The sequence below is a fragment of the Salvelinus namaycush genome, chromosome 32 (assembly GCF_016432855.1).
Source record: "Salvelinus namaycush isolate Seneca chromosome 32, SaNama_1.0, whole genome shotgun sequence".
Taxonomy (NCBI): Eukaryota; Metazoa; Chordata; class Actinopteri; order Salmoniformes; family Salmonidae; genus Salvelinus; species Salvelinus namaycush.
This window is the reverse complement of record NC_052338.1, coordinates 26,238,819-26,265,254: the sequence shown is the minus strand read 5'-3', so window position 1 is coordinate 26,265,254 and position 26,436 is coordinate 26,238,819. Positions and strand designations below refer to the sequence as shown.

Genomic DNA, 26,436 nt, shown 5'->3' with positions numbered 1-26,436 from the left:
ACTCTGTAAAAGCAACAATTAGGCAAAATATTGGATTAATACAAACTTGAAAACAATGCATTCATGAGACAAAAGGGACCCACTAAATCAGATTGAGTATTTTACATGTGTTAATACCTACCAAAAACAGAGATTTACACATGATCAAAACTTCACACCAAGGTAAGCCTACACAAAACACAGCCTTTATTTTAAGTGTTTCTAAAATCCCCTAATGGAAACCAGTGGTGTAATGTACTTCAGTAAAAATACTTTAAAGTACTACTTAAGTCATTGGGGGGGTGTATCTGTACTTTACTATTTATATTTTTGACAACTTTTACTTTACTATATTTCTAAAGAAAATAATTTACTTTTTACTCCATACATTTTCACTGACACCTAAAATTACTTGTTACATTTTGAATGTTTAGCAGGACAGGAAAAGGATCCAATCCACACAATTATCAAGAGAAAATCCCTGGTCATCCCTACACCCTCTGATCTGGCGGACTCACTAAACACACATGCTTCGTTTGTAAATAATGTTTGATTGGAGTGAGTGTGCCCCTGGCATTCCATAAATTAAAAAAACAAGAAAATGGCACCATCTGGTTTGCTTAATATAAAGAATATTAAATGATTTGTACTTAACTTTTGATACTTTAGTATATTTAAAACCAAACATTTTTTGACTTTTCCTCAAGTAGTATTTTACTGGGTGACTTTCACTTGAGTGTCACGACTTCCGCCGAAGTCGGTTCCTCTCCTTGTTCGGGTGGCGCTCGGCGGTCGATGTCGCCGGTCTTCTAGCCATCGCCGATCCACTTTTAATTTTCCATTGGTTTTGTCTTTGTTTCCCACACACCTGGTTTTCATTTCCCAATTACTGGTCATGTATTTAACCCTCTGTTTCCCCATGTCTTTGTGTGTGATTGTTTATTGTTCATGTCGGTACGTTTCCGTCTGGTTTTGTCAGGTTGCTGTTTTCACCCGTGTTTTGTGGCAACCGTTATTGTTCGCACATTTGGTACTGTTACTTGTGCTATTTTCTTGAGTAAAGTGCGTTCACTCAGCTCTCCTGCGCCTGACTTCATGCACCAGCTACACCCACCGCCTGACATTGAGTCATTTTCTATTAAGGTATCTTTACAATTACTCAAGTATGACAATTGGGTACGTTTTCCACCACTGTGGGAAACGATTGGAACCATTTCCTTGTTTAACCGCTAGGGTTTATGGGTATTATGACTCAAACTGTGGTCCTCTATATGAAATTGGGAAGGTTGCTGTATCAACTTGTTGATGTCGCCGGTCATACGGAGACCACCATTACACAGCTGAAGGGGCACGTGCCGGAGGACCACCAGAACGGTCGCGCAACACCGGTTTCGTCTGAACTCTAATCGTGACAGAGCCTGACCTCTGCAAGCAGGATTTCAGACAACACAAGCCGCATCCTGAACTCCGGTGAAGCAGAACGGAGAAACGGCAGAGATCTACCAGAGCCACAAACTGAAATCCAAAGATGGCAAAATCATCTGCCCCATTCGGAGGAGCTACATTAGTCTTGTGTGTGGCGCCACCTGGAACAGCGCTCACACACGTCACTACTGCCAGCAGGGCAACTGAAAATATGCAACGTTCTTGTTCAGTTAGCCTATGTACACTACGCATCCTCCTTCAAATTATCGGATGCGGCTATTTCAACCACACCGTTAATGACAGGTGTATAAAAATCGAGCACACAGCCATGCAATCTCCATAGACAAACATTGGCATTCGAATGGCCAGTACTGAAGAGCTCAGTGACTTTCAACGTGGCCCCGTTATAGGATACCACCTTTCCAACCAGTTAATACAATTTCTGCCCTGCTTAGAGCTGCCCCATTCAACTGTAAGTGCTGTTATTGTGATGTGGAAAGTCTAGGAGCAACAATGGCTCAGACACAAAGTGATAGGCTACACAAGCTCACAGAACCGAGTGCTGAAGCGGTTCAAAATCGTTTATCCTCGGTTGCAACCCTCACTACCGAGTTCCAAATTGGCTCTGGTAGTTTCCATGGCCGAGCAGTCACACACAAGCCCAAGATCACCATGCGCAATGACAAGCGTCGGCTGGCGTGGTGTAAAAGCTCACTGCCATTGGACTCTGGAGCAGTGGAAACGCATTCTCTGGAGTGATGAATCACGCTTCCCCATCTGGCAGTCTAACGGACGAATCTGGGTTTGGCGGATGCCAGGAGAACGCTACCTACCCGAATGCAGTGCACACTGTAAAGTTTGGAGGAGTAATAATCTGGGGCTATTTTCATGGTTCAGGCTAGGCCCATTAGTTACAGTAAAAGGAAATCTTAACGCTACAGCATACAATGTTATTCTAGACAATTCTGTGCTTCCAACTTTGTGGCAACAATTTGGGGAAGGCCCTTTCCTGTTTCAGCATGACAATGCTCCCGTGCACAAAGCGAGGTCCATACAAAAATGGTTTGTCGGTCTGTGTTGAAGAACTTGACTGGCCTGTACCGAGCCCTGACCTCAATCCCATCAATGACAGTTGGGATGAATTGGAACGCTGACAGCGAGCCAGGCCTAATCGCCCAACATCAGTGCCTGACCTCACTAATGCTCTTGTGGCTGAGTGGAAGCAAGTCCCCGCAGCAATGTTCCAACATCTAGTGGAAAGCCTTCCCAGAACAGTGGAGGCTGTTATAGCATCAAAGGAGAGACCAACTCCATATTAATGCCCATTTGTTCGACGAGCAAGTGTCCACATACTTTTGGCCATGTAGTGTATTTTATTTTTATACAAGGTCAATTTACTAGACTAGGCTACCATGTGTATTACCATGAACTTCAAATTGGCCTTCCGGTAGCCTAGTGTGGTAAAAAAAAAAAAAACATTAAACCACTATGCCTACAACACTTTCGGTAGCGTACCCTCTCAGCCGAGCCAATTTTACACACATGAACAGTGCTCGACTTGAGCAGGAGCTCACCGGAGCTGGGTACTTCAAATGTTGTACTGCTTGAGCTCCTGTTACTCTTATAAAATATTAGGTCAAAAGTATTGTGGAGCTTCTGCACCTAAATGTAAACCGTACCGGCACCCAAAATGAGCACTGGCACCTATTTCAGTCCAAGTAAAGCACTGCACATGAACACACGCAGGCATCAGATAAAGCTGCTCAGACTGGGAAAATCCAAGTTGGAAACTGACATCTTTCTAGAACTCTGACTTTGCAAACTGAAGATCACTGACGTTATGATTTGACCTTTTTTGCCACCCAGAGTTCCAAGTTGTCTTGAAAGCGCCATTGAGATAAAGATTAGCCATTATATCCTGTCATCACACAATCACCATTTAGAAAGAGAATTCATTGATAAAGGCATTGTAAACAGTAAAATATGCTTGGAGTCTTCACAGATCGTGTCAAAAAACAATACCTTTCTTTCCTAACATTAATGACAGTGTTAGTCATTATTAAGCATTTAACAATTGAATTAGAACAGAAGGAATCCTGGATCTTGGAGATCTCGGAAAATGTACTGCAAGTGTATATATGTTGCGCCGTGAAAACAGTTCTCATGGGCACACAAATTCTCAATAACCTAGGTCTATGCCATTGCAAAATCAATTTCTTCTAACTGAAAGAGTCAACTATATATATATATATATATACACTGCTCAAAAAAATAAAGGGAACACTAAAATAACACATCCTAGATCTGAATGAATTAAATATTCTTATTAAATACTTTTTTCTTTACATAGTTGAATGTGCTGACAACAAAATCACACAAAAATTATCAATGGAAATCAAATTTATCAACCCATGGAGGTCTGGATTTGGAGTCACACTCAAAATTAAAGTGGAAAACCACACTACAGGCTGATCCAACTTGATGTAATGTCCTTAAAACAAGTCAAAATGAGGCTCAGTAGTGTGTGTGGCCTCCACGTGCCTGTATGACCTCCCTACAACGCCTGGGCATGCTCCTGATGAGGTGGCGGATGGTCTCCTGAGGGATCTCCTCCCAGACCTGGACTAAAGCATCCGCCAACTCCTGGACAGTCTGTTGTGCAACGTGGCGTTGGTGGATGGAGCGAGCCATGTCCCAGATGTGCTCAATTGTATTCAGGTCTGGGGAATGGGCGGGCCAGTCCATAGCATCAATGCCTTCCTCTTGCAGGAACTGCTGACACACTCCAACCACATGAGGTCTAGCATTGTCTTGCATTAGGAGGAACCCAGGGCCAACCGCACCAGCATATGGTCTCACAAGGGGTCTAAGGATCTCATCTCGTTACCTAATGGCAGTCAGGCTACCTCTGGCGAGCACATGGAGGGCTGTGCGGCCCCGCAAAGAAATGCCACCCCACACCATGACTGACCCACCGCCAAACCGGTCATGCTGGAGGATGTTGCAGGCAGCAGAACGTTCTCCACGGCGTCTCCAGACTCTGTCACATCTGTCACGTGCTCAGTGTGAACCTGCTTTCATCTGTGAAGAGCACAGGGCGCCAGTGGCGAATTTGCCAATCTTGGTGTTCTCTGGCAAATGCCAAACGTCCTGCACGGTGTTGGGCTGTAAGCACAACCCCCACCTGTGGACGTCAGGCCCTCATACCACCCTCATGGAGTCTGTTTCTGACCGTTTGAGCAGACACATGCACATTTGTGGCCTACTGGAGGTCATTTTGCAGGGCTCTGGCAGTACTCCTCCTTGCACAAAGGTGGAGGTAGCGGTCCTGCTGCTGGGTTGTTGCCCTCCTACGGCCTGCTCCATGTCTCCTGGTAGCGCCTCCATGCTCTGGACACTACGCTGACAGACACAGCAAACCTTCTTGCCACAGCTCGCATTGATGTGCCATCCTGGATGAGCTGCACTACCTGAGCCACTTGTGTGGGTTGTAGACTCCGTCACATGCTACCACTAGAGTGAAAGCACCGCCAGCATTCAAAAGTGACCAAAACATCAGCCAGGAAGCATAGGAACTGAGAAGTGGTCACCACCTGCAGAACCACTCCTTTATTGGGGGTGTCTTGCTAATTGCCTATAATTTCCACCTGTTGTCTATTCCATTTGCACAACAGCATGTGAAATTTATTGTCAATCAGTGTTGCTTCCTAAGTGGACAGTTTGATTTCACAGAAGTGTGATTGACTTGGAGTTACATTGTGTTGTTTAAGTGTTCCCTTTATTTGTTTGAGCAGTATATATATATATAGTAGAGAGATGAGCTCTCCCCTGGCTTCCCGCAATTGGCACCCTGGTTTCATTCTTTTTCTCTTTATTCTGATATACTAGTTCCTTATAAAAAACTCTTCTGTCAAAATTAATCCTATTGTGTTATGTGGTAAAGGAATGATAACATGTTAGTTATGTTTTAATGGTTTTATTGATGGCAATTACCCATGGTTTTTATTGTGTCACTCATCCAGTAAGAATCATGGCTTTAAAATTAAATTGACTTCCTTATTATCCAAAGTCACCCTAGTCCATTTAAACAAGCAATAAAAAAATATATACTAATGCTTTGTACAATACTGGTTTTGGTCCAAACAAAAGTGGATCAGAAAAGCCAATATACCTTTAGTCTTCAAAGGATCCCAATTTGCATTTAAGTTTTTTTAAATGGATTTCAGGCAACTTTGAATATAGGGATTTACATAAATTCTAAATGACAAAATGCTGAACGCAGAGTTGATTTAATGCCACGTTCACGTGCTAGTCGGAACGCTGACATTTTCAACTCGCTAACTGGTTGAACTGTAACTAACTACAACCAGCAAGTCAGAAATTTCTGAATTTCCTAGTGCTGACTAGCACGTAAACACGACATTACACGAATTCAACTTCACAGATAAAAAACAAAAAACACTATTTACAAGTTTTTATAATAATATTCAAAGGCCAATTAAGAGAGGCAGACAGAGGTAAAGGGAGAGAATATGAATCAGAATAAAGGGAAGAGAAAGAGAGGGCACAAGAGAAAATTAAGGAGATGGAGACCGACAGAGAGGGAGGGGTAAAACCCCCCACAAAAGAATAAGAACAGATTTGGAACTACAGATTTACAAAGTCGAGGAGGAAACTTCAGGCATCAGCCTCTGGCCCCGATCTCCACAGTGCAGGAGTAACGGTCCTCTCCTTCCCCACCCTCCTCACTTCCACCATTTAAAACACATTCATGTTTCTCACCTTCGACTGTCTGATGGCCGCCGCCACGTACGTTCAGTTTATACACACATGCCACAGACACACACACATCTCAGCATGTACAAAGAAACCAAAACACACCTCAAATCTGTACACGGATAACAAGCACGCGTCATTCAGCACACAGAAACCTGTACATACAGCATACACTCCATTGACAACATGGCTACATCTCAAATGGTACCCTATTCCATACCCCATGTTGTGCACTGCTTCAAACTCAGGTTAAATGAAGTGCACTACATAGGGAATAGGGTGCCATTTGGGATTTGCCCTACGGCTCTTATTAACCTCTGCATGAACTTTTGCAGTTCATAACTTGATCACCCATACTAATCAACGCAACAGTAATATTTTTACACTATCAACTTTCAATTTCAGTTTTTGCCTTTGTATTTTAATCAACAAAAAAGTCATGCCTAAATTCTAGCTGACGTTTGCAGGTGTTGAAAATATATATCTTTGCTTTTGTTAAGCAGAAGTCTCACTTGATTGTGTGGTTGTTTTTGCTGTCATGGGTTATTTTTCAGTTTATAGTTTGAATTTTTAAAGTCTGACATGTCCTGAACAAGGGTCCCTCTCTCTAGTTTCTTTGAGGTCTCCACCCCCCCACATCAGAGTATAACCCATACATCCCCAGATAGCATGTGAAGGATGCTCTGATGAACCCCCTAAGTACTTCAGTGTTTGTCCAGAGGAAGCAGTCCCATCTTTGCTTGAAAGGGTCAAGTCTAGTCCGATGGATGTTTTACTTCTTACGTCGGACGGCTGTTTTGATCTTGCGACCGGGGATTGAGTGCTGTCCAGCGGCAGCTGCAGTGAAGGTGGTGCTCTTTGATCTGTAGTAGGGGATATGACATTATCGTCAACATTTGTTTCAAATGTAGCACACACACATCCAATAACTTGCAGGTTTTTTTTCTTTCTTCATTATCGTCACAATTGGGACTAATAACTGAATGCATGCACTAAACCAGGGCATGCAGAAATTCAGAGAGAATATGAATACCAATGTATGTGTATATGGGCAGTTGAATTTGCACCAATCCAATGGTCCCTTCTCAAGAGTAGGAGCTGTTGGACTCACCCAATATTAAAGGTAGGGGGCGCTGCGAAGTTGAAACCACTTCCAGGTGCACTGGGTTGGGGTGCGATGGAGGGCGTGGCAGAAGGGGCGGGGGACCCTCCTGGTGCCCCTCCGAAAGCAAACACCCCCGTGCTGTTACTGGAGGTGCCGAACACACTGGCTCCGCCAAACTGGAAACCTCCACCTGGTAAAACCATGACATCAGGCATAAAAAGGGAGTCTGACATTGCGTGATATAATTATTAAAATGTAATCACACTGCAATCAGACTGAGCAGCTCAAATGTATTTTTAGAAATCACACACGCATACAAAAAACAACACCAAACAAAGTGACAGTAGTAACCCACCTGGTGTGGTGGGGGCAGATGAGCCAAAAGCAGGAGTGGAGTTGGCTTGGTGGCCAAACACGGGGACAGAGTTGGGCTTGGCTCCGAAGGCAGGGGACTGGGAGGCAGTGGCAGAGAAGGGGGACGGGGCGGTGGAACCAAACGCTGGGGCACTGGTTTGGGAGGTGCCCTGACCAAAGGTAGGAGCTTGTCCTGACCCAAACCCAGTCGAGGAGGCAGGGCTGAATACAAACGGAGCAGGGGCTGCTGATGGAGCTGACCAGAGAGAGGTGGGTAAGTGTTATATCATTCACAGACTACATTTCAGCCAACTAAAACAAGAGTGCTAAAGTGGTAAAACATATTTGGTCAATCATTGGTCAAAGCCGTCAACAGCTATACTTGTTAGATAAAGAAAAGTTATTCTCTGTGCAAAGTGTGTAGAAAAAGCACTATACTATAAATTGCAGATTAGTAAAATGATGCAGTGGCATGTCAGGGGTGGAAACCCCCCTCTAAAAGAAGTCCCAAAGGGAACCAACCTGCAGTGGAGGGCACCGCTGCTCCAAAAGTGAAGGAGGGAGCAGCAGCATTAGGTCCAGACCCAAACAGGAAGGGCTGAGCCGGGCCAGGGTTCAGAGAGACTGCAGGGGCAGGCAGGCTGTCCTGGCTCTGCCCAAACAAGAAGGACTTGGCTGGGGTGGCCTCAGTGGAGGCACTCTGCCCAAACAGGAAGGTACTGGGGGTTGGGGCAGGAGTGGAGCTGCTGAGGGTCCCAAACAGACTGGGGGCAGGGGTGGTGGAAGAAGAGGTGGTGGTGCTTGCCATGAACCCAAATGCTGGCTTTGGGGCTGCAGCATCTACAAGGAAAACAACGGAATTAAGTGAAGAATTATATCATGGTTTAAGTGTAGACAGTGTTTACATTAATTACAAACAGTTGAATAGTGAAAAATAAAAATTGCGCAAAAAAAAGATTTCCATAGAACATCCATTCATAAAATTGACAAATACAAAACAGGTTAATAACAATATTAACTACTGCAGCAGAGTATTCCTCTCACCTGTTGTGCTTTGCCCAAAGCTGAATGAGGGCTTAGGGGCTTCTGCTGCTGGGGTCTCACTCTGGTCTTCCGGCTTCCCAAAGGCCAAGGCAGGTGCATTGGGCTGGTCTTTAGGTGGGTCTGGCTTACTGAAGGAAAAGCCTGTAGATGGAGCTGATGCCCCCCCCTCTTTACTAGGAACACTGAACAGGAACCCAGAACCCATAGAGGCAACCTCCTTCTCATGCTTCCCAAAGGTGAAAGGGGCCTTGTCTTTCTCTTGTGATTCCCTGAATATGGTGCCCCCTAGTGGTGTGGTCAGCACTGTAGCCTTGGCTTCAGCCAGCTTCCCAAACATAGGAGCTGCTGCTGTGGTGGTGGTAGTCGTGGTTTCTGTAGAAGCTCCACTATCATTCTCTGTAGAAACAGCGAGGCTGAAAGTAGAGGAGGAGGAATCAGAGGTTGCCACCAGATGAAAGGAGAACCCACCGTAAGGGGGTTCGCTCTCCGTGCTAGCAGCTGCTGCAGTGCCGAACGAAAGCCCACCGCCGACGCCAAATTTGAACCCGGCACCCATATTGGGGGCTTCAGCCTTCTTCCCCTCGTCCACTGCAGGGGTGGAAGCAGCTGAAGCTGCAAATTTGCATCCCTCAGATGAGCCGCCAAATTTGAACCCTGCAGAGCTGCTGGTGTCTGTCGAGGTAGAGTCCGATGAGGCAGATGCACCAAATTTGAAGCCCCCTGAAGGGGAGTCCAAGAGGGTGCCGCCGAATTTGAAGCCCCCAGAACCAGAGTCCGATGACGCCCCCATGCCAAACTTGAATCCCCCCGAGTCAGAAGAGGACTGGATACCAAACGATGAGGAACCAAATGCTGAAAGAGACCAGTGATCACATTAACTAACTAGTTCAGAATTCTGTACAAAAAAAATACTTATGAATTTCCTTAGCACGTTCAGGCTTCACATCTATCCTCAAAATCAAAGATCTCGCTAAAATGACAAAGTCTCTAGAACACACAAAGATGGCAGTTGACAGCTGTACATACCTTTGGGCTCTACTTTAGCTCCAGGCTTGGGGGTCTGGCAGGCCACACACTCCTTGTCTGCTCCCTTGTTCTCAATAGAGCACACATCACACTCCCACGCTCCCTCTGGCTTCTTGAACTGGGCCCCAAAGCCTAGTAGAGGAGTGACGCTGACAGGGGCGGGAGTTAGAGATGGAGGCGCTGCCGTTGCTCCTGTTAGGTAGATGAAGATATGAGCGATCAGCAAAAATATAAACACTCAGATTCACATCATTTAAACACTTCCTTGAAGATCTTCTGATGTAAACTGAACATTTGGCCAAGATAGCAGTATGGGGCAACTTAAAAAAATAAATAATAAGCACCAGGTTGTTCTCTCGTCTCACTACCTGGCTTAGCGATCCCACAGGAAACACACTTGGTGTCCTGCGCCTTGTTCTGCACCATGCACACGCCACACTCCCATGCTCCCTCTGGCTTCTTAAACTTGTCTCCGAAGCCCAGGAGTGGGGCAGCAGCGGGCAGAGTCTTAGCCTCCAAGAAGGCAGGCATAGTCAGTTTGGCCTTAACTCCAGTCCCAGGCTTGGCTGTCTCACAGGCCACACATTTGACAGCATCAGGCTTGTTCTGAACAAGACAAGTGTCACAGTCCCAGCTTCCTGCAGGCTTTGCGAACAGGGACCCAAAAGTTGCAGCGGGAGTAGTGGTGGTGGTGGAACCCTCCAGCCCGGACAACAAGGGTATACTGTCGGTTTTTGCTAAAGAAGAGCCAGAGTTTAGTCGTGGGGTCACACACTTGGTGTCAGTGGGTTTGTTCTGCACCACACAGTCCCAGGAACCTGTTGGCGCTTTGAACAAGTCCCCAAGGGAGGGGGTGGTGGTGGACAGTGCTGGGGTCTCCTGGTGGGCTTTGGGGACAGGGGAGGTCTGAGTAACAGGAACAGCAAATCCTATGGGGAAGACGACAAGGGGTTAAAAACCACTAAAACAAAATAGAAAACTAATGGCACTATTTGAACCCTCCCATTAAAATGGCAACAAAACAGATGCCATAACCGTCATGACAGCTGATGGAGTACCAGTTTATGGCAACGGACTTGAGTCATCAAGATAAATCATCAAGCAGGTAATTCTCACCAGGTCCATTCAGGAGGTCCAGAACACTGCCCTGTTTCAACACCTTGGCTGGTTTATACGGCCCTTCAAACTCATCCATGCTCTCACTGGCAGCGTGCTTCACTACAGAGACACCAATGGAAACAACTATTAGCTTTGAAATTAATTTCCCTTTACATCAAGGTTTGGATCTTGTTCTTATCCTGGAGTTGATCCAAGCTTACCTGCTACCAATACTGGGGTGGCCATCTTCCCGTTGGATAGTGACAGACCCGTTTTCACTACAGGTGCACTGAAGGTAAATCCAGACTGAAAGACGAAAAAAATTACCAACATCCGACAGTGCAAGGTTTGGTTTCAATACCTGGTAGAGGAGTAAGAATATGAACTCACTGTTGAGTGTCAAAAACAACAATATTCTATAGGGGTAATACTGTCATCACAGCAGGCATACTCAAGCTGCAGTAAAGCTGTGGGACTTACAGACGGGGAGAAGGACGGTGGGCTAGCAGCAGTTGCCATGACGATAGGGGAGGAGAAGGTGAAAGGTGTGGAGGGAGGGGTAGAGGGGGCTGTAGTCGGTGGCACCTGGAATAAAGACGACAACTGATCCATGTCAGTTTCAGCAGATGACACACTATTTATTCACTAGGCCTTCATGGTCATTAGGATGAACACTGAACACATTGAAATAAAGCTAGTGGAAGTCACAATGTCAAAGCCTGCATCCCAAATGGCATCTTACGGGGCCTGGTCACAAGTAGTGCACCATATATGGAATAGGATCAAAAGTAGTGCACCATATAGGGAATAGGGTCAAAAGTAGTGCACCATATATGGAGCTGGACGGACCTTGTTAGGGATGGGCTCCTCCAGGACAGGTGAGGTAGTGAGAGCGGCAGTGGGCGTGACTGTGGGAAGCGGGAAGAAGCTGAAGCTGGGCAGACTGAAGGACGGGCTGTGGGGGAGCGAGATGGCTGGCAGGTCCGATAGCTCAGCGATCTGAAGAGAGAGTCAAATGGAAATTTAAAACAGCACGCAGCACCGGATCATTTCTACACAGAAGGGGTAGTAAGTGCCATTTTTAAATCCCACTTTTAATCTTTTCTGAAGAGATTTAGAACCAAAATTATTTGTTTATCATTTGCCAGGAAACCAAACTTTTCTCCCCAGAAAGGAGAGGGGTCACAGAGTGAGAACGGAGAACCCACCTGGTCTTCAGGACGTTTGGAAGAGGGTCTTGTGCTGGTCCTCTCCCTCTTCATCTTCCCACCTCCTGACCCTGTGCTGCTGGATGCAGGAGTGCTGGACAGAGGGTAGGTGGGTAGAATGCTGCTTGTGCTTTGAGAAGGACCTGCCACTGCTTCAGGAATCAGAGGGGATTGTCTTGTGGGCTGGAGGCAAAGCAGAGGTGGAACATGAAACACAAGCAGCAGTCTGGCTGTAATTTGGAAAGCAACTCTGGAATAAAACAGACTTAGTTTTTAAAGGCTTCTACACATCTATCCAACCATCTATGGACAGGTCTTAAATTAATCAGCACGGTGTGTAGTCTCAGTTGATCGCCGCTGGACATCATAGTTGGTCCCGATTCAACATGTAGAAACAGTCATTGACAGTCTGAGTTCGGGGAAAACTTCCCAACACATCATCTATAGTTAATTTGTGGTAGTTGGATGGATATGTAAAAGCCATTAGCTGACTAATGTGGAGGTGGTGCTGGGGGTCCTCACCGTGTCTCTAGGGGTCCGAGCCAGGCCCCCAGGGGTCAGAGAGGGCCTGAAGGACATGGAACGGTTCCCCGACACTGACGCTGCCACCGGGATCACCAGCTTCTGGACTGGGGGGAGGGGAGAGTCCAGCTGGAGGGGGAACACACAGAAACGTCAGATAAATACTCAAAATAATGTGTCCCAGGCCCGCGAGCACACACAAATGTACAACGTTAAAATGTTTGTCTCAGCTCTCCAATCCATATATGGCCATTATCCACAGCTGGATTAATCTGGCAAAATAAAACCAAAGAAAAGTTCTAATAAACTGGCACGTACCACTGCCAAACTTTCATGGTAACAAAATGTTTGTATGGTCCTTGAGAAATCTCAAAAAGGTAGCACTTAGTCAATATGGCCACAACATTGAGAGGAACCAGCCCTCGAGCCTTCTGCCCCAAAAACCCATCTATGGACCTGGACAGTCTTGTCAGACCCCCTTACTTCTCAACGGCCCATTGTCAGGGCTTAGTGACCAGCTGTCACAGCTAGACCATTTAACAGTTACGGACAGCCATCCAGCTTTGGCATAGCTAACTCTACTAGATAGCAACACAGAGAGACACACATGCTCACAAATGCTTACAAACACACTCTTCACTCACTCACTTAAAACACACGCCTGCTCACAGACTCAGGGCATGAACACAGCAGAGCAGTGGTGAACAGCTGCCCCAGCCTGACACCCTTTAACTACAGCAGACAGGAATAAAAGGGGCAGGAGGAACTAACAATGACGCCACTGTTCACACCAACTAACTGCAGTGTTCGGCTCAAGACCTTTCAGCTGCTGCTGTGCATGTTAGTTGTTGGGGTTCATAATATTGTGGACTAACAGTTGGGAGAAAACTGGTCAACAACACACGTAGAGGAGAGGAGACCAGCCATAATGTCAATTGTCAGTGTCAAGAGATTTTGTAAAGGGTGTTTCAAAGAAACACTTACCAGTTTCTTTTTGGCCTGAAAATGTGAAAGGTGTAGAGTGCTGCCATCCAGTGACTGAAGGACATAGGAGAAATAACTGTGAGATTGTGACAATGACAACAATTGAGGACCTAAAAAGTTTAAAGAGAAATACTCAACACTTACTGTTGACAAGGGAGAGGACACTGTAGAGGGGATTCTCTTGGCATCCTGTTAAGACAAACACACAACTGTGATGCACTTGTTAACATAAACAACCAATATTTACCATTACTTGGTAACCAAGTTGAGATGTTAACTTCACTTCCTTGTGAAGATTCACCACTTCTCAAATCGCTTTTCCAGAAATAGAATAGAAAATGTAAGGTATAAAGCTGACTGAGGTTGAAAGGTCTACACAATAAAATAGAACGGTTCTGTAACCATTGTGCCAGGCTAAGTAAGCCCCTGTTCCTGCTAATCTGAGGATTTCACATTCAATTAAAACATGTGTACTCACAGCGAGGGGGCTGGACATGCGCTCCAGGGACTGTAGGATGCGTCGGGCGGTAGCGCTGGTCACCCCACAGGGCTGAGCCCCAGCAGGCTTGGCCTTGATCTGTCTCCGCAATGGAGCCTAGAGGGGAAAATATAGCAATCAAATTAAATATAGCAGCACTTTTCAAAACCATTTCGCACAGAATATTGTTTCTTACCTAGGAGAAAATCAATAGTGAAACATTGTTGAGTTGTAGAGAACTACCTGGTAAGGTATGGCTGTGCGTGAACGGGCTGTTCTAACAGCAGCCGCTCCCCCGTAGGTAGTCTTCCCTGGGTAGAAGGGGGAATCCCCCAAATGACTGGAATTCAGCACTGAACTGTTCATCGTAGACTAGATGAGGAGAAGAACACAAATGCCAAATGTTAAAAAACACAATCATAAATAATGCTGCAAAAGCCAGAGTTTCCAAGATCCTATAGAAAGTCAACAGCCCCCTTGGATTTCGTCACATTTTATTTTGTTACAAAGTGGGATTCAAATGGATTTAATAGTCAGTATTTTGTGAAGATCCTTGGCAAAACATATGTAATTTTGTAATGTTTTTTTTAATTTAACCTTTATTTAACTAGGCAAGTCAGTTAAGAACAAATTCTTATAATGCCAGTAGTACACATTTGTGGCCTGCTGGAGGTCATTTTGCAGGACTCTGGCAGTGCTCCTCCTTGCACAAAGGCGGAGGTAGTGGTCCTGCTGCTGGGTTGTTGCCCTCCTACGGCCTCCTCCACGTCTCCTGATGTACTGGCCTGTCTCCTGGTAGCGCCTCCATGCTCTGGACACTACGCTGACAGACACAGCAAACCTTCTTGCCACAGCTCGCATTGATGTGCCATCCTGGATGAGCTGCACTACATGAGCCACTTGTGTGGGTTGTAGACTCCGTCTCATGCTACCACTAGAGTGAAAGCATCGCCAGCATTCAAAAGGGACCAAAACATCAGCCAGGAAGCATAGGAACTGAGAAGTGGTCTGTGGTCACCACCTGCAGAACCACTCCTTTATTGGTGTTGTCTTGCTAATTGCCTATAATTTCCACCTTTTGTCTATTCCATTTGCACAACAGCATGTGAAATTTATTGTCAATCAGTGTTGCTTCCTAAGTGGACAGTTTGATTTCACAGAAGTGTGATTGACTTGGAGTTACATTGTGTTGTTTAAGTGTTCCCTTTATTTGTTTGAGCAGTGTATATATATTTTTTTATCTCGGTCAAGGTGTTGGGGATCATGGCTAGACAGCAATGTTCAAGTCCTGCCATAGGTTTTTAAGCATATTTAAGATGAAACTAACTTGGCTACTCAGGAACATTCACTGTCTTCTTGATAAGCAACTCCAGTGTATATTTGGCTTTGTGTTGTTGATTACTGTCCTGCTGAAAGATGATTCCTCTCCCAGTGTCTGGTGTAAATCAGACTGAAGCAGGTTTTGCCTGTTTCCGTGACATGGTGAAAATACAATCCAATAAAGAGGCAGAAACTTCAGTTTAGGCTATTTGCGCAGGCAAACATGAACACCACCACTTCGCTCAATACACAACACTTAGCTCCATCACGTTCTTTATCATGTTTTTTTATATTTTTCCATCGGCAAAGACTGCCAAGTCTTTGTCGATGTCAAGAACACCCATACCATGATGCAACCACCACCACGCTTGAAAATAAGAAGGCAGTTACTCAGTGATGTGTTGTGTTTGCCCAAAAACATAAGGCTTTGGTAAAAAGTGGATTCCTTTGACGTATTACTTTAGTGCCTTGCTACATACATATGCATGTTTTGGAATATTATTTATTCTGGATATTTGTATTCTTCTTTTCAATCTGTCATTTCAGTCATTATTGTGGAGTCACTACAATGTTGATCCGTCCTCAGCTATCCCATCACAGCCATTGAACTTCGTAGCCATTTTAAAATCACCAAATGGCCTCATGGTGACATACCTAAGCAGTTTCATTCCGGTCCTGCAGCTCAGTTCAGAAGAACAACTTCATCTTTAATGTGTCTGGGTGGTTTAATACATCATCCACAGCATAACTTAACTTTATCATGCTTAAAGAGATATTCAACGTCTGATTTGTTATTGTTACCCATCTACCAATAACTGCCCTTTATGAGGCTTCAAACAGCTCCCTGGTCTTTGTAGTTTAATCTGTGCTTGAAGGACCTTACAGATGTTGTATGCATGAGGGACAGAAGGGGTAGTCAAAAATAATTTCAACTCCATTATTTTACACAGTCCATATAACTTACTATGTGATCTGCTAAGCCAAATTTGACTTCTGAACTAATTTAGGCTTGCCTAAACAAAGGGGGTGAATACTTATACAGTGACTATATCTTAGTTCTAAAAAATTTATTATTTGTATCACTTTCTTTTCACTTTGACATTATGGAGTGTTTAGTGTCGATCAAATGACTTTTTTTTCTTTTTCATTTCAATCCCACTTAACATAAAATGTGGGAAAAAAGATAAAGGTGTAGACTTTCTATAGGCACTGTATGCATGTTGGTTTTTCTGTTAAAAATTTACTTACATTTGTGTAAATGATCAACTAGTCAAAGTAAATCAACTGAACATCAGTAGCTAAGCGAGTAGAGTTTGTGGACTCTCGACTGGCACTCACAGTGGAGGACTGACTTGACTGACTGACACTCACAGTGGAGGACGTCCCAAAGACAGACAGGTTGAACGCAGGCTTCTTGAGACTGGACTGGGACTGCTGAGGCCCAGAGTGGGTCCGGTCCGTCTCCGGGGACCAGAGCTGGGGTAGCGATGCGGTCTTCGAATTAGGTACATCTGGGGACAGAGAAGATTCAAATTTGAGTAATCATACAAAATGTGTCATACATCTATGCAACAAAGGACTGAATTTTAGCAGTACCGACTACAGATGCTAAAATCCTATATTCAAGATTTGGGATACAATTTCTCAAAGCCACATCCTACCATAAAAATCTCTTCTGCTGACTCAAGACCTCAACAGGATTGCTAGTGGCCAAAACGTGATTCCGTACTTTTGACACACACAATCCCCAACACACACTACCTTTGTCTGATGCACGTGAAGAGAAGCCGCTGGTGGTAGAGATGTTGTCGTCCTCGTGCTGTGAGCTGTTGTCCTTGATCTCTTTGACAAGGGAGAAGCTGGGCGAGGCCCCAGCGAAAGGGCCCCCGGAAAAAGGGGCAGAGGAGGTGGAGGGCTGGGAGAAGAGAGAGCTGGGGCCCCTGCGGGCTGGGGAGGTGTCCAGGGAGGGGAAGTGGAGATGAGAGCGGTTGAGGGGGGGCCTCGACAGAACATCCTGGAAGTTCAGGGATGCCCTGCTTGTCGAAGGTTCTGGGGGTGTTGAGATATTACTAGGGTTAAGATGGGTTGATACATATTTTGAGGTTCAAAATTGCACTGAAGTCCCAAGGCAACTCCAACTACTGAAATTAGGCTTTACAATCCAAACACAAAATATGAAACATTAACAAATATTATAAACTGGGTGGTTGGAGCGCTGAATGCTGATTGGCTGACACCATATCTGCTAACCTGTATTGCTGGTACCAGGCTCCGGAGAGTCCCGTCCATCAGGAAGGGGTGCTACCTCCTCGCTGCCATTTGGGGGAGGGGCCTGGCTGTTTTGCTCCGCCCCCACTACAGCCCCTCCCCCTTCTGCAGCCTCCCCATTCCTGAAGTATTTCTGCAGCCATGTAGGAACGATGCTCTTGACTGTGTCTGTCACTCGACTAATCAGGCCAGGCTGCTGCTGCTGGAGAGAAAGTGGAGAGCGGGATGGAGAGAATAAAGGGAGACATTTAACACAATAGTGAAACTTTCCAAAAGAAAATAAAACCGTGATGAACATTGTTTTGTGAACGTCTAGTGTTACACATTATAGCAAAGTACAAATTCATTCAGGGCAACAAACTAGAAAAAAGACAAACCACACCAATGATGAGTGTCACTAGGTAACAGAGAGAGCGAGCGAGCAGTGGGCGCACAGGAAAGTAATTCCTCTCAAGCGAAGCGCAAAGCCCTACTTACTCAAGCTCTCAGTGAAAAGTGGGTCAGAGGAGTCTGTCTGACGCAGCACTGAGCAGCACAGGTCTAATGCTGTAACACACACACCCTTATACAGGAGATCTAGGCTTATCTACAAGCCAGAGGGAGATGCTTCCTGTTTTTAAATCAATATCACAAAAACGGTCCCGAAGTGCTCTACAGCTTCATTAACTACACTAAATGTCCTTTTAGAATGGGTCTACAGGAGCCTCAAGCCCAAGTTAAATTTTGCCGCAGCAGTAAAGAGCAACTGTAAAAAGGAGGTAGCTCGCACACCGCCCAGTCTCCTGGTAGCTTTTGACTCCTGATAACGACCATATGCTCCACTCCACTTCTGCTCATCTGTAAAAACCACCAGTCGAGGGCAGCGCAGCTGTCCACAGTTTTTACCAAGCAAAGACCAGTGTAAACAATCAATCAATTTTACATGACTTATCACAAGGCAAATTGTTTATTATTATAATAAGCCTTTAATTAGTTACATTGACTGCTAAAATTGACCGGCAAGATATAGCTGTAAAAGAAAAAAATGTGCCACTGCGAATGGTAGTTCAAGAGCTTTTGACTGTGATGGTCCCGGAATGGAAAAAGTTATGAACTGCTGCTCTAGATAAGTCTAATTAACCTATGTACCAGCCCCAGCCTCTCAGACCTACGTACCAGCCCCAGCCTCTCAGACCTACGTACCAGCCCCAGCCTCTCAGACCTACGTACCAGCCCCAGCCTCTCAGACCTACGTACCAGCCCCAGCCTCTCAGACCTACGTACCAGCCCCAGCCTCTCAGACCTACGTACCAGCCCCAGCCTCTCAGACCTACGTACCAGCCCCAGCCTCTCAGACCTACGTACCAGCCCCAGCCTCTCAGACCTACGTACCAGCCCCAGCCTCTCAGACCTACGTACCAGCCCCAGCCTCTCAGACCTACGTACCAGCCCCAGCCTCTCAGACCTACGTACCAGCCCCAGCCTCTCAGACCTACGTACCAGCCCCAGCCTCTCAGACCTACGTACCAGCCCCAGCCTCTCAGACCTACGTACCAGCCCCAGCCTCTCAGACCTACGTACCAGCCCCAGCCTCTCAGACCTACGTACCAGCCCCAGCCTCTCAGACCTACGTACCAGCCCCAGCCTCTCAGACCTACGTACCAGCCCCAGCCTCTCAGACCTACGTACCAGCCCCAGCCTCTCAGACCTACGTACCAGCCCCAGCCTCTCAGACCTACGTACCAGCCCCAGCCTCTCAGACCTACGTACCAGCCCCAGCCTCTCAGACCTACGTACCAGCCCCAGCCTCTCAGACCTACGTACCAGCCCCAGCCTCTCAGACCTATGTACCAGCCCCAGCCTCTCAGACCTATGTACCAGCCCCAGCCTCTCAGACCTATGTACCAGCCCCAGCCTCTCAGACCCCTCTCTGGGTCAGTTAGTGCTCGCAGGCCTTTCTTGTGATTCTAGGGATTTAAAGACGCTGCATTACTCTTGTGAATGGGGCCATGAGATCACAGGACTGTGCCAGAAAGCTGCTCTCATTGTTCTCCCAGGAAGCACTTGTGTGTGTGGTTGAAACAGTAAGACGGGATGGAGGCGTACAATTGACAGAAGTTCAAGTGAACCAATGAGCTGTTAGGCTATACAAACCGGACAATGTGTCTGACTCAGATTGTAGCATTTCATTAAAAAAAGGAACATAATTATTTTAGCCATTTCAAATGTGTGCAAGGTAATACGGAACACCAGTTGAACTTGCATCTGTCACTTAACATGTGCCACCACAACCATAAATCATAATATAGGACCACTACAAAAGCAGACAGGTCAAGTGGTCAACGTAGCTAAATATACAGATCCCAAACCCTGTCAACACTGGCTCGGGGTTCCACACAAACAGATGTAAATGCAATGTTCATTATTTCCTATATGACTGGAAGAGCTGACTGTCACACCACAATAGGCCCCTCACCTGGGGGAGGTTAGTTCTATGACACATCCTGTCTACAGACCACACAGGTTTAATCTCTAAAAGTCTAAGCCTTGGGGGGGGGGGGGTGAGTGTGACTCCTTTCCATATTAGTTAGTTGGCCAAACCATTCGGACGCTACAGATGTTTTCGTGAGATGACCGATTTTCGTGATGTCTCCTGGTCTGACAAACAGCGCTTTAGCTCTGCTATACATTCCAGCGCAGATGCGGAAGGCCAACATAGGCAGTTTGAGACGCAGCCAATGCAAAAAATAATGTCTCTAGCTTAAACATTTGATGGGTATTTTTTAATGTTAATTCAACTGATGCACCCGGTTAAGTTAAAGACTACTAGCCTGGTAGGCCTAACTATACTGAGCAAAAATATAAACACAACATGTAGTGTTGGTCCCATGTTTCATGAGGTAAAAAAAAAGATCCCAGAATTATTCCAAACGCACAAAAAGCTTATTTCTGTACAATGTTGTGCACAAACTTGTTTACATCCCTGTTAGTGAACATTTCTCCTTTGCCACTCTAAAATATGTAGTTTTGTCACACAAAACAATGCCACAGATGTCTCAAGTTTTGAAGGAGCTTGCAATTTGCATGCTGACTGCCGGAATGTCCAGCAAAGCTGTTGTCAGAGAGTTGAATATTAATTTCTTTACCATAAGCCACCTCCAATGTAATTTTAGAGAATTTTGCAGTACGTCCAACCAGCCTCATAACCGCAGACCACGTTTAACCACTCTAGCCCAGGACCTCCACCTGTGGAATTGTCTGAGACCAGCCACCTGGACAGCTGATGAAACTGAGTATTTCTGTCTGTAATAAAGCCCTTTTGTGGGTGGGCCTATACCCTCACAGGCCGACCCATGGCTGCACTCCTGCCCAGTCATGTGAAATAGATTAGGGCATAATTACTTTATTTCAATTAAAATATTTCCTTATATGAACTCTAACTCAGTAAAATCAGAGAAATTGTTGCTTTTATATTTTTGTTCAGTATATAGCAAAGTGTCAATGGCATGTGGAAAAAATCTATTCCGGATGCATTTTTAAAAGGGAGGTCCAACGCTTCGTGTTAAATTCAACAAGGCGGGATGAAAGACTGAAAGTGATTTCACTCTCGTGATTTTCCCTCCCTCCAAGGCCAATAACCTGAAACCAGCTGCTGTGATGACACAGTTCACAGTTACATGTCCATTTAAAAGTGAGTAGGCCTACCGCTTCCCTCACCAACACTTCCCAGCTGACGGAAGAAAAGCACAATAAATGCGTGTGGGGACCAACCAAATAAGTGGAATGTGCAGCTGACATGTAGGCCTACACAAACATATCCCTAACTGGAAGTTTGAGTTCACTGGTCTGAAGTGAACTCCAGTCAAATATTCTGCTAGTTTGGCCTACACGTCCTCTTTGTTATTACTGCTGGCGGGGCTTCTGGCCTTCACTTTCCAATAGCCAATCTAAAAGTCCCAGTCTTTGCCCACAGGCTATTGATAAAATTACTTTATAATAAACTCCTAAATGGTGCATTGTTCCTGTCAACTGAAAAAATGTAAAGATTTACAGACGTGTTTTGACTTTTGAAAACATACTGTGGCATTTCATGTCAAGGTGTTTTATGTTCCAGGAAATCTGGATACTGATATGACATAACAGGGATGGGCAATTAACTTTTGTAGGCCAGCGGATCAATTCCCCACCCCCCGAATTAAAAGACTAAGCCACAAGTTGAGGAACAACGTAATCAGATTCCCTCCCTCTTGCAAAGATTGCATTATCATCCCCTTCATTTGAGGAAGACTGATTAAATATTTTATTAATCAAATGTGGTCAAAAATAGTGATGTTAAAATTAGGTCTGACACCCCTTAGTCGACTGGTTGATTGTCGACAGGGCCTAAAATTACATTTGGCCCACCAGCCACTGTGGCAGGTAGATAAAAAAATATATATAATAATAATAATAATAATAATAATCTACCAGCCAAAATGTTTTTTTCCCCCCGCTAAAATTACACAAACAAAACAGATGAGCATGCTTTGTAATGTTTCTAAAACAATAAATGTATTACTAGCTAATTTGTCCTGGGATATAAACACTGGGTTGTTATTTTACCTGAAATGCACAAGGTCCTCTACTCTGACAATTAATCCATAGATAAAATGGTCAACAGAGTATGTTTCTAGTAATCTCTCCTCCTTCCTTCAGGCTTCTTCTTCTTTGGACTTTATATGGTGGTTGGCAACCATTTTAAGGTGTCTTACCATAAACTGACTGAACTGGAGTGTGAACCTCAGTTCATCTTTCAATCACTCACGTGGGTATATGCTCCTCAAAACCAATGAGGAGATGGAAGAGGCAGGACTTGCAGCGCGTCGAGTGTCACAAATAGAACCAAGTTCTATTTTAGTGCCTGGCTACGTTGACGCGCGCGAGCCGTGTGGGTGCAATGACTGAATAACATGTGTACATTAACTTTGCAACGCAAACGGCCTGGTCAGCATGTAAGAGCTTGTGCTGTTTAGTCTTAATACTTAGGCCTATATTTAAATAAACATGCTACTGTATCAATCAATCCTGGAATAGAACCACGTTCTTTAGTGACGCCTCTAGCACAGATGCAGTGCCTTAGACCGCTGCGCCACTCGGGAGCCCCATGTCATCACACAGCATATGAGTCATTCATGCTCCTCCCGGGTGGCGCAGTGGTCTAGGGCACTGCATCGCAGTGCTAGCTGCGCCACCAGAGTCTCTGGGTTCGCGCCCAGGCTCTGTCGCAGCCGGCCGCAACCGGGAGGTCCGTGGGGCGACGCACAATTGGCATAGCGTCGTCCGGGTTAGGGAGGGTTTGGCCGGTAGGGATATCCTTGTCTCAGTATGTAAAATGTAATAAAATGTATGCACTCTACTGTAAGTCGCTCTGGATAAGAGCGTCTGCTAAATGACTAAAATGTAAAATGTAAATGCTTTGAAATGCAATCGAGCATTTCCGTTTTAAAATTAATTAACAAAGGGAGCTTTGAATAATTATCCAAAACAAGATATAAATCACAATTCACGAATGCATGCAACCTTTTTTAGTATTTGCTGTAATTAAGGCTTTATACGGTAATATATATTATTTACCTTCATTAGAACAGACTCTAGTACATCATTTATTTTGTGTTTTACACTGTTCCAAATGGTCCGAAAATATATCGTAATCTAACAGCACCTGTTTGGCACACATAATACTCACACAGCGCTTGCTCATATACCCTCTTTTCTTGATCGCCAGTAGTTTCCACAACTATGTCAAATGTCTTCCACAGATCTGACTTCCCCTCCTGAGAAACCAGTAAACATTCGCCTGTTTCAAGTTTCTTTTTCATGTCCTTCGCATCCATTTTGTCCTCCCACTTTACCTAGAGTGGGTGAAAACGTGCTTTGGTGATGCCATTTCACTTCCTTGTGTTCTAAAATAAATTTGACCAAGACAAATATCATTCTTCGTGTTCTGAATCGTTCAGTGATGTCTTTCTAACATCAACATTATATCCAAAAAGTCAGACTTCGTAAAATAATAAAATCTGATAAAAAGCACCCGACAGAGTGGTGCCACTTTCACACAGCAACTTTTTAGGATTTTACATATGGTGATCGTCTGCAAAGTTGTTTTACAAAAAAAATATTAAAAAGACAGACTCAGCGGTATGACGTAGATGCAGAAAGTAAACAGCAAAATGGGTCAATTTCTGCAACAACTAAGAGCTTTGAAGCACGAGGCTCAAATTCTGTTTTGGTGCCCTGGCTAGCACGCTGTGAACTGCGTGAAGCGAACCCGTGCACATAGTGTGTGTGACAGAGTGAAGTCTTGCATCTCACTATCTGTGGTGCTGCTCATGGCAACATTGTTTAGGTGAGTCTACCTTTAACATGAGACAATCTGAATTATATGTTAAAGCTGTGGTGTAAAGTACTTAAGTAAAAATACTGTAAAGTACAACTTAAGTCGTTTTTGGGGGTATCTGTACTTCACCATTTATATTTTTGAAGACTTTTACTTCACTACATTCCTAATGAAAATATACTTTTTACTACCCGCATGTTCCCTTTACACTCGTTACATTTTGAATACTTAGCAGAACAGGAAAATGGTCCAATTCACACACTTATCAAGAGAACATCCCTCATCATCTCTACTGCCTTTGATCTGGCAGAATAACTCAACACAAATGCTTTGTTTGTAAATTGTGTCTGAATGTTGGAGTGTGCTCCTTGCTACCAGTAAAAGAACAAAAACAAGGAATGGTGCTGTGGTTAGCTTAATATAAGGAATTTGAAATAATTTACACTTACTTTTGAAACTTAAGCACATTTAAAACCAAATACTTTAACTCTAGTATTTTACTGGGTGACTTTGTACTTGAGTCATTTTCTATTAAGGTATCTTTACTTTTACTCAAGTATGACAATTGCATACTTTTCCCACAACTGTAAAAGGCTTTGAAAATCTAACGCTTGTGCTACACTCAGTGCTCCGTTGACATTTCAGAGAGATTTCTCACAAAAACTAGACAAAAAATAATAATTTTGCATTAATATGAAAATAATTTGGTAAAATATTAAAATGCTACATGTCATGTCTCAAAATCGATCTTACCTCCAAGAAGAAGACTAGTTCAACTAATTCTCGCACAGCATCCAGCCTAGCTGACAATGCTATTTTCCAGATTTGACCACTTACTCTGGCTTCCATTCATTTAGCCACCCTACAATGTTAAAAACTACAATAACTTTAACATATAGAGACATGAGGTTTGAACCGTATTGTGTTTGATTGTTCTCGGGTCCGGGTCGCCCTTTTAAAACATTGTATTATCCGGTTCGGTTACGATTGTCATCGGGTCCAAAAGAAGACCTCTAGTCCACTGTCCTCAAAGCAGCTCAATGCCCCAGGCTAGGCTACGTTTCCACACCGCCTCACATTTATGCCCCTTTAGAGATGAACAAACCCAAGTCATAATATTGCCTTGTTTTTAAGAAATCTGGAAACTGACTACTATCACGGCCTAATGTTGATAATATATTTATGTTGCCTTAGTAGATTGTAACCAAGTAATGTTTATGTTAAAAAACGATCTAGCCTCTAACGTTTCTCGCTTAGCTAATATTGAACCAGTCAACCATGTGGTCACTTGAAACGGTTCTGAAATTAGCTAGTTAGCAATGTTAACTAGCATTGTGCACTAGCTACACATTATGACCTAACCGGCTATGAAATGACAAAGACCAATGCCAAATGTCTTAAAAATAGAAAATATATACATTATTGAATTGGGAGAAACTATCACTCATCACAACTGATATGATATTCCATAGTTTACGTTGCATATCAATGTAGGCAAAGAGACAACGCAAAACTAGCTAGGTAGATATATTTAGCAAGCATCCGAAATTAGCTAGCTAACGTTAGCTACTTGTCGACTGCTTGCTAGGTTGAATAGCTACGCATGTAGCCAACGCAAACTTGACAAGAAGCCAGTAACGTTACTACATATAAACTAGTACATTTCAATATTTCTACAAGACAGCGTGTTAAATAACTATGGCTGTCGTTAGTCTTTACAGTTTTAAAAGATACACACCGGTTACCTGGCTAGTAACATTAACGTTAGTTCCCCGAACCGGCAAAATGTTTGTCTCACTTCGCTAACTTGCTCGTTTCCTTGACACAGCGTGGAGGCCATGAGCGCTAAGACTAGGCCACACAAAATGTCTCCAAGAAAACAATAACACAAGAGCGAAAAGACAACTGTCAATTAACTACATGCTATCCTTCAATGTGGAACATTCATACGAACACGGTCATTTTATTTACCTGTTTGCTTTTGGCGTATGGTTTCGAAGCGCTATGACATCTTCTGCTTCTAATTTTCCCTCCACCCGTGGCCGCCATGGCTAGATTGAATATCGACTCGGCACCGGATAGCTGTTCCAACTGTCCTGTCATAGCATTAACCATAGAGTTCAGCGACTCGGTCCTCTTGGAAGGAAGCTTCACGTTAAAAGAGAACCATGGGAAATGCAGTTTAGGCATTCACACTTGTGAGACTTTTCATGGTTTATTTACGTAGTGCCCCTGAAAGCTATAAATATCAGACATATGAGTGACAAAGGAAATTAACAGACTTAAAAATGTGATGTACATTTCCCAATGAAAAATAAATAAATTAAAACAGTTGCACTAGACTCAGATCCTCAAAATATGTGTACGCATGCATTCTTTTATCAGTGTCATTTATTCAATACACAATGCATGGGAGATTAATGGAAATATTTTAATCACTCCAGTCCAGTAGTAAGACTGATCAAAATGATCCTCTGCTACCTGACTCTCTGCT

General features: G+C 44.4%; 1 protein-coding gene across 4 annotated transcripts; it reads right to left on the bottom strand.

The window, feature by feature from the left end:
- Positions 1–5,364: 5,364 nt before the first annotated feature.
- On the bottom strand, positions 5,365–26,021 carry LOC120026991 (nuclear pore complex protein Nup153-like). Of its 4 annotated transcripts, none has more exons than XM_038971822.1 (21): positions 25,914–26,021; positions 17,570–17,789; positions 17,081–17,368; positions 16,658–16,830; positions 14,243–14,371; positions 14,000–14,116; positions 13,666–13,710; positions 13,522–13,575; positions 12,538–12,666; positions 12,016–12,198; positions 11,657–11,806; positions 11,288–11,392; positions 11,029–11,113; positions 10,826–10,927; positions 10,078–10,638; positions 9,710–9,901; positions 8,684–9,535; positions 8,162–8,479; positions 7,641–7,895; positions 7,292–7,475; positions 5,365–7,043 (listed from the first exon to the last, which is right to left on the bottom strand). In XM_038971822.1, exons 1-21 carry the CDS (start codon positions 25,989–25,991, stop codon positions 6,953–6,955), a joined length of 4,311 nt encoding a protein of 1,436 aa, XP_038827750.1. In that variant the 5' UTR covers positions 25,992–26,021; the 3' UTR covers positions 5,365–6,952. The 4 variants fall into 4 exon arrangements, with proteins under 4 accessions (XP_038827750.1, XP_038827752.1, XP_038827751.1 ...); XM_038971824.1 differs by having other exon boundaries at positions 16,691–16,830; XM_038971823.1 differs by having other exon boundaries at positions 17,570–17,786.
- Positions 26,022–26,436: the final 415 nt, after the last annotated feature.